This window comes from Cucumis sativus, chromosome 2 (assembly GCF_000004075.3).
Source record: "Cucumis sativus cultivar 9930 chromosome 2, Cucumber_9930_V3, whole genome shotgun sequence".
NCBI lineage: Eukaryota > Viridiplantae > Streptophyta > Magnoliopsida > Cucurbitales > Cucurbitaceae > Cucumis > Cucumis sativus.
This window is the reverse complement of record NC_026656.2, coordinates 16,889,362-16,897,132: the sequence shown is the minus strand read 5'-3', so window position 1 is coordinate 16,897,132 and position 7,771 is coordinate 16,889,362. Positions and strand designations below refer to the sequence as shown.

Genomic DNA, 7,771 nt, shown 5'->3' with positions numbered 1-7,771 from the left:
AAAACTAAAGATGAATATATGTATATATATCTAAATGTATCCTAAGTAAATAAAAGAATATCAATTTTAAAGTTAATAATAATTTATTTGGTTGAGGTGAATGTAGGTGAACCAACCCAATTCATAAATTTTCTATTTATTTGATAAATGCGGACCTACGGTCTTGATGAATAATTAATTAAACACGGATAATTACTTTCATAAAAAAGTTAAGTAATAAACTATTTTTTAAAAAATAGTCATCGGTGAAACTAAGAGATCTTACTGTCCATTAAATTTATAATTGAGTTTTCATGTGCTCACCAGCAATGACAAAGTTATTCTATCACCAACAACATACTTTGTTTTTCACTTAAATTCTTTAGTATTTATGTCATTCACCTTTTCTAAGTCATTGAAGGTGCAACAAAAAAAAGAAAAATCTCACATCTTTTCTTATAGGTTTAGGCCGAGCCCACAAGTCATTTCTATATGTATTCACTTAAACCCTCCAAATTAAACTTAATGAATGGTTTAAATTGATATATTTATATAAATTAAATATCTGAACTGATACACTTGTACAAATTTAGATTTTAGATTGAAAGAATTATTAGTTTAAAGTTTAAATGGAGAAGGATAAAAATTAAAATTTTTCCAAAATTGCGATAAAAAGGGAAATGGATTAAATCTGAAAAAACAAAAAAGGAAAGCGAATGGTTTAAGGACGATGATTAGGTGCGTTGTTATTAGAATTGTTATTTAAATTATTGATTAGATGACATCTTATAGCAGCCTAATTGATCGCTAAAATTGCCACTCACCTTTCAAATTCCCAGTTGCTAAAATTCGCATGATGAAATCGAATTCAATAGTCTGAAGATTACAAAGAAAACCCTAGAAATTCACTTCTGGTAGGTCCAAGCGACTTGGTCTTCAGATTCCACCAATCATGGAGCCTGTAACATTCGTTGTCGACAAATTAAAAGGTTTCGGGACCGCAACCCAGAATTTTTTTGATGGCTTAGTTCATCGCCGCGAAAAATCAGCTCGCCGGAGTCCGGTAATGGGTTTTCTTTTTTTCTCTTTATGATGTAATGTCATAATATGCGCTTCTTCACGTCTTAATATTGCCAGTTCTCGTTGTTCTTGTAGTGCTTTTTTCTTTTTTGGTATTTAGATCATCAAGACTTCGATTTTAATGCCTCGTTTTCTATAGCATGTTCTAAATCTCCAAAACTTGATGGTTATGTGTTAACATTGTTGCTGGATTCCCCATTCTAGATGAACCTTTTGGCTGATATTTTAATGAACATTTATAATTTGGCTTTGGAAAATGATATATTAGTGTAAATGACCTGTTTATGTCTTTTTATGTCAGTCAACTAGTAAATACTGGGTGGTTGAGGAGAAATTATTTGCTGATACAGACACATTGTGTCTGATAGTTTTCCGCTGTTGGATGTATTGGAGAGAAATATCTCAAATTTATATGTAGGGGTTATCAAGGACGATTTTTAATTTACGTCTAACAATAATAATTAGTGGTTGTTGCCCATTGAATGATGAAGATATATGATCATACCATCCTTTTGCAAAATAATTATTTTCTGGCCCATGGATACCATCTAAAGTGAATTCTTGTTTCCTCTTGCCATTCATTTTTAGCTGACGACATATTTCAGTGATCTGATTTATTTTCAAGCAGTCAGTCTCAATCATGAATTTCTGTAACTTGATGATTTCATTGGTACCATAAATGTTTGTGGCATGTTACTTAAGATTTCTCGCTGGTCTATTATTTCAGATTGAAATTCTGAAGCGGCTACAAAGGGAAGCATTTTCGGATTTAATGAGACTTAGGGACAGACAAGACAAGGTTGAGAAGGTACTATCCCTTTATAATACACAGAGGAGTAGCCCATTCCAAGAAAATGTCACCCATGTAAAAGGAGAGGTTAATGTATTGGGTGCATTGCTATTTATGAGTGTTATTGATAACCATAGCTTCAAAGCACTTCATAGAGCAGGAATCTCAACAGGAATTCACTCAAGATTGACTTTTGAAACCACTGTAAGAGAGAGCGATTCTCTTGTTGCAGAGTTTGTAGCCAATCAGAAAGCGAAAGTGGATTTTGGTGTTGATTCTGGAAGTGAACTTACTCTATCTAAAGTTCTTTACAAGGCTAGTGTGGGAGATTGGATGTCTGCCACTGTAGTTCCTGTTGGAGCTCGATGTAGGGATGTTTCTATAATTGCAAATCCTTCTCATCAGGTATGTGCTGTGTGCTTATGAAGTTCTTTGTGAGTTTTTTGGAGTAGTATTTAATTTGTTTTTAACTTAATAGGTTGAGGTAATTCTGTAATTAGGATGAGGTAAGCCAATCCATTAAATGCATACCCAACTGGATTGTTTTGGAGCATATGTTCAAATATTTTGTAAAACATTACATTTTTTAGATCTTTTTGGCTACCAATTAGGGTTGAGTGGTTGTCTAGTAGGATCAATCGAGTTTGCATGAATAGTTTCCAACACCCACAACTCACAAGTATGAAAATCTAGTGAGTGTATTGAGTGCTAGTGTTAGATGGGTGGCAAACCTCTCTCTTTAGAGTTATTGGAGTAGGGGACAAGGACATGTAAGAGTTGTTTCAGGGAGTAAAAGAGTGTGAAGTATATTATGTCTATGTGAGATATATTATATGATTTTTAAAAAATATTCACGAGTGTCTGGACGAGCTTACACTACCGTTGTTTCAAGGAGTAAAAGAGTGTGAAGTATATTATGTCTATGTGAGATATATTATATGATTTTTTAAAAATATTCACGAGTGTCTGGACGAGCTTACACTACCTCAACCAATATCACGAGACAGGCAACTTTACCACACAACATTTACATGTCAAAGAAATCTGTAGGATATCAAATCCTAGGTAGGTGGCCACCGTGGAGATATATTATATGATTCTCTTGTAATATTTCTTGGAATGGGCTACTCATCTATGTATTATAAAAGTTAGTATAACTCAAAATTGCATTGTCTTTTTCTTTAATGCATATTCCTTTCAAATTAATATTATAAGTCAATATTAATCCAACTCTTTACAGTTGGAATGAAAGGTGCTTTCAATAAAAAAAAACAGTATTTGCAACTTAAAATTGCATTGTCTTTTTCTTTAATGCATATTCCTTTCAAATTCATATTATAGGGCAATATTAATCCACCTCTTTGCAGTTGTATTGTATGATACGATGGTATAAGAGTGCTTGTTCTATATTTAATATCATTGATGATTTCAACCTCAAATTATTTGGTGGTTGATTGTGTAAAATATTTCCTTAGCCCAGTTATGAGGTATGTATTTAATATTAATACCAATTCCAACCAACTAGTTGTGCTTGTGGATGCTCCCTGGTATTTTTATCTTAGAAGAGTGTATTATCTATTTGATTTATAAATTATGAAGCTAATGTGAATGGTGCGTGCTTATATGTTGTAGGAAAAGGGTCTAACTGATGCTTCATCTTTTGGACCACCCCTTTTGGATCAGCCTAATGGTGGTGCCATAGGGTTAACAGTGAGAAAATCCAACCTCACTGCTTCCTTAGCTCAATTTATTTCTACAGAGAGAATTCAACCAAGTTTTGATAGGATTCAACATCACCTTGGTACTTTTGGGCAATTGGTGTGTCAACTTCCAAGAGGAATGAAATTATCGCTTCTGGGTCTTCTCCAAGTACCAAAATTATCTTCTAATCAACATGTCAATCTTGGAGCTCTTACAATTCCAGTGTGTCTTAGTCGACGTAAATCTCCTGAAACAGTTGATGGACCTGATCCACGTTTGTTAACAGTTTCAGGGGAAGAAGCTATTTCAAGGAGATCTATTGCTTTACTACTTGAGTCAGAACTTGATGAAGAAACTAGAATTGCAGGTTGGGTTGAGCTGAGCCAATCAAACTCCAAATATTTGCGATGGGCGGTGTCAGTGTCTGATAACAACAGTGAAGATGCCTTAGGTTGGGGAATGAGTTTAAGTGGGATTCTTGGAAGCGCAATAGATAGAGATCACTTTCAGGTTGAATCTTATGTCAAACTGAACGTGAGTAAGAAATTCAACTTAAAACCAGGAATTGCGTATGTGACAGATGGCAATGCCAAAATGATGGCCTTCCTAGTTCGGTCTAAGTGGTCTCTCTGATTGATCTTATGAAATATGTCCTTTTCCTTTTGTAAGACGGTTCTGGTTTGCCTGAAAGGTCCATATGTGCCTTCAGCGATTGGATGTCTTTCAGAACTCTTCCAGGAGGAAAAGTGTATTGTGCTGCTTCCAGCACCGTACACAAAATAGGAGGAGCATCAGCAAGAGTCCTCTTTTGCAAGTTTCCTGGTATTCAATGAAAAGAGAAGTTACATAAATGGTTATCTTAAATATTTGACTAACAAAGTGAGAAATTTTCTCTTCAAGTGGCAAATGGACTAAACGAATTCCTAATTAGTAAGTGAAAGAAGGTTAAGGTATTTTCTTCCACACTCCATTTGCCACATCAAAGGGATCATTTGATTTTGTTAAATACATTCACCAACTGCTTGATACGATTGAAATTAGCTAGTATTTCAGAGAATTTATAAATTAGTATTTTCTTTCCTTAAATCTTCAGGAAAGCTTCTTGTCCTTGTTACCATCCAGATGGTATCATATTCAATTTGATGAATGTCATCAAAGGTAATTTTAGAAGAGCTTAGGAATTTCTGCTACAAGGGAAAATGTGGTGAGGGTGTAAAAGTCATTAGGTTTATTGGTCTAACAAATTCTAAAATCTGATTGTAGTCTCCGGTTTACCTAAGGACGAGGACTCTGCCAGTTTGGTCCATTGCAGATTTTCATATTTGCCTTATTTCACCATAGCATCGGTACTTGTTGGAAAATATATGGTAAAGTATTAAATAAATGTTTTTTGTTAAAGCTGTTAGAAACTTGTTACCTTTTTTAAATAAGGAATGTATTTGGCTGCATTTGTTATTTGCTGATCTCGCACGTATTCTTCTTTTAGCGTATATTGAAGCATTCTTGCATTCTTTTTGAGAAGGTTTTTTTTTTTCTTTTCAATTATTCTTGACATTTTTATCATATCTTTGAAGTGATTTTCCATTCTTAAGGAAAATATTTTATCTGTTTTGTTCAGGAATTGTCTACCATATGTGGAAATAATGGAGTTTTGATGGGATATAATGATTAGATTCAAGAAAAGGACTCTTGTTTTCAACTTAGAAAGACAGCAATTTTCTTAAACAAAGCAGTTTGTTGATCGAAGAAAAAAAATTGTATTTAAATTCCGAATTTGGTTATTTAAAAAGTTTAAATTGTTGGATCAACTAAGTTGGTTCGTGACATCGCAAATATAAAAAGAACAAAGTGGTTAACTGTGTCTATTTGACGTCCTTGAACTGAAATTACACTAACATTAAATATTTAGTTTTGAACGACATAATCTAAATTTTTATTATAGATCTATAAGTTAACATATATAAATGAATGCTAAATTATGGGCAGTTTAAAAAAATAGCCATATTCTTTCGATATTACCTTGAAGAACAAAGTATAAAAGTGGGTAGAATTTTGAACAAAAGTAGATATTGAAAAGTGTGTAGGTAATATTGTAAAGTATTAGAAGTAAGAGAGCAGAGAGTGGTAGGATTTTTATTATATTGTTTTATTAAATAATGATAACAACAAATATATTTATTAATAAAAAGAAAATTGGGCAATCGGTGGAGTTTGATCTTAAAAGCCATATTTTTGTGGTCAGTTTCATACATATTTGGTTTCTCTCTTTCTCAAATCGCAAAACGCTTCTCTCTGTGTTTTCGAACCTCACCGAATCCCAAACACGCCACCATGTCTTCTGGCCGGAAAATCACCTTGAAGAGCTCCGACGGCGAGATCTTCGAGGTCGACGAAGCGGTCGCCTTGGAGTCACAAACGATCAAGCACATGATCGAAGACGACTGCGCCGATAGTGGAATCCCCCTTCCTAATGTCAACAGCAAGATCTTGTCCAAGGTTATCGAGTACTGCAAAAAGCACGTCGAGTCCCCTAAGCCCGAGGATCGTACTGGCTCCGTCGACGACGACCTCAAGACTTGGGACAGCGAATTCGTCAAAGTCGACCAGGCCACCTTATTCGATCTCATTCTGGTTTGTTCATCCTACCTCTTTTGAGTTCTTTCGCCTTTTTCTTTGTGGGTTTTTCTTTTTTGCTTCTTTCTATCTTTGCCCTCTCTTTGACTGCGTATGTATTCGATTGTTTGGTTAAATTTGGGGGTCTAGGGTTTCGGTGCTTCGTAAGATTGGGGTTAGGGTTTTCGTACTTACTCTATGTTTGCATAAACCGTTTTCTGTTTTGGTTTGATGCCTGAATGAGATATAACAAATTGTTAAATGGGATATTGCAAAATTACCGAAGCGTGAATGCCTCCTCCAGTTTTGTTGTCGAATTGGAGTCGATAGAGGAGCTCATTTATTGATTTATAAGGACTATAAAGATTTTCTCATTGGGAACCCTTGATACAAGGCGTTTGGCTGCAATCTTCTTTAGAATTTTGGTAGTATCCCCGTTTATTTTAGATATTCTTAAACTACCAGCAAAATAACCACACGGGTGCCCATTATTCTTACATGTTTCGTTTTTGAAAAGGCTTCACTGGATGCAATCCATAGCTATTGTAGTTATCATCAAGTAGGACATGTTCAATTCAATCCTTTTAAGTTTTGGGTGGACGTGGAAGAAATATCCATTTAGTTTAGTTGAGGTAATTCGATGTAAATTGATTATTTGTGGACGGGATATGGGTGAATCATTGTTTTCTTAATACCCATTGAACTTGACCTCCCTGCCTTCTTCGGGTTATAATGAGTTTATTTCTACTTTTGATCCATCATTATTAGACTTAAATGAAATTGCAAGTTTGTTTGCACATTCGTTATTCTGAAGTCCTTCCTTTTTATAATCTTGTTGATCATCTCATGTTATTCATTCACACGCGTGTGTGTTTTTGATTATGGTTCATCTAAAATTTATTGGTTCTCTTCATCATTACGTTAAACTGCCATTTATTGACAAACGAGTAGCCAAGAAGAACCATCATTCATTATTCTCATCTGAAAAAGTAGAACCATCGTGTTGTTGGTTACTGTTGAGACCTCTGTTCATATTTCTCAAATTGACGTGTGATAGAGATAAACAATTTTGAGAATCTTTTTTTTTTTTTGCAGGCTGCAAACTATCTCAACATCAAAAGCTTGCTTGATTTGACTTGTCAGACGGTGGCTGACATGATCAAAGGGAAGACTCCAGAGGAGATCAGGAAGACATTTAACATCAAGAATGACTTTACACCCGAGGAAGAGGAAGAGGTCCGTAGGGAGAACCAATGGGCATTTGAATGAAAAAAGAATAAAAGAGATGGAATCACTTATATGTTATTAACTTTTTCTCTTGTTGCATGGTGATGTTTGATGCTTGTGTTATCTGTTGTGTTGAACTCTCGTGATGTTCGTTGGGTGTTAACTATCCTACAATGTTATCTTTCATCCAACGTACCTGACTTCGACTTCAACATTTTTTATTAATATCGTAGATTGCCTGCTATTATGAATGGTTTGATTTCACTGTTGTCAACTCTTAAGCGTCAAGCAAAGAGAGGACGTGTGAGTTCTTGGACTCGAGATGTAATAATCCTAATAAGTTAATAGGTCCTTTTGAAGTTTGGACATCCATTCAAATGG

General features: G+C 34.7%; 2 protein-coding genes across 3 annotated transcripts; both read left to right on the top strand.

The window, feature by feature from the left end:
- The first annotated feature begins 716 nt into the window (after positions 1-716).
- LOC101215602 lies at positions 717-5,005 on the top strand. Of its 2 annotated transcripts, XR_004214570.1 has the most exons (4): positions 717-1,042; positions 1,787-2,254; positions 3,482-4,708; positions 4,814-5,005. XR_004214570.1 is itself a non-coding variant. In XM_031881246.1 (3 exons), the coding sequence occupies exons 1-3, from the start codon at positions 932-934 to the stop codon at positions 4,181-4,183; spliced, it is 1,281 nt and encodes a 426-aa protein (XP_031737106.1). In that variant the 5' UTR covers positions 717-931; the 3' UTR covers positions 4,184-5,005. The 2 variants fall into 2 exon arrangements, 1 of the variants encoding a protein (XP_031737106.1); XM_031881246.1 differs by having other exon boundaries at positions 3,482-5,005.
- A 729-nt stretch (positions 5,006-5,734) lies between these two features.
- Positions 5,735-7,664, top strand: LOC101217906 (SKP1-like protein 1B). Its single transcript, XM_004142962.3, has 2 exons — positions 5,735-6,181; positions 7,259-7,664. The coding sequence occupies exons 1-2, from the start codon at positions 5,882-5,884 to the stop codon at positions 7,430-7,432; spliced, it is 474 nt and encodes a 157-aa protein (XP_004143010.1). The 5' UTR covers positions 5,735-5,881; the 3' UTR covers positions 7,433-7,664.
- The last annotated feature ends 107 nt before the right edge of the window (positions 7,665-7,771 follow it).

What these genes read in the sequence shown, in the direction of transcription:
- LOC101215602 (XM_031881246.1), top strand. Translation starts at nt 932, where the DNA reads ATGGAGCCTGTAACATTCGTTGTCGACAAATTAAAAGGTTTCGGGACC. An exon ending in AATCAGCTCGCCGGAGTCCG is followed by an intron (nt 1,043 to 1,786) that starts GTAATGGGTTTT and finishes CTATTATTTCAG; the next exon opens with ATTGAAATTCTGAAGCGGCT. An exon ending in TTGCAAATCCTTCTCATCAG is followed by an intron (nt 2,255 to 3,481) that starts GTATGTGCTGTG and finishes TATATGTTGTAG; the next exon opens with GAAAAGGGTCTAACTGATGC.
- LOC101217906 (XM_004142962.3), top strand. Translation starts at nt 5,882, where the DNA reads ATGTCTTCTGGCCGGAAAATCACCTTGAAGAGCTCCGACGGCGAGATC. An exon ending in CCTTATTCGATCTCATTCTG is followed by an intron (nt 6,182 to 7,258) that starts GTTTGTTCATCC and finishes TTTTTTTTGCAG; the next exon opens with GCTGCAAACTATCTCAACAT.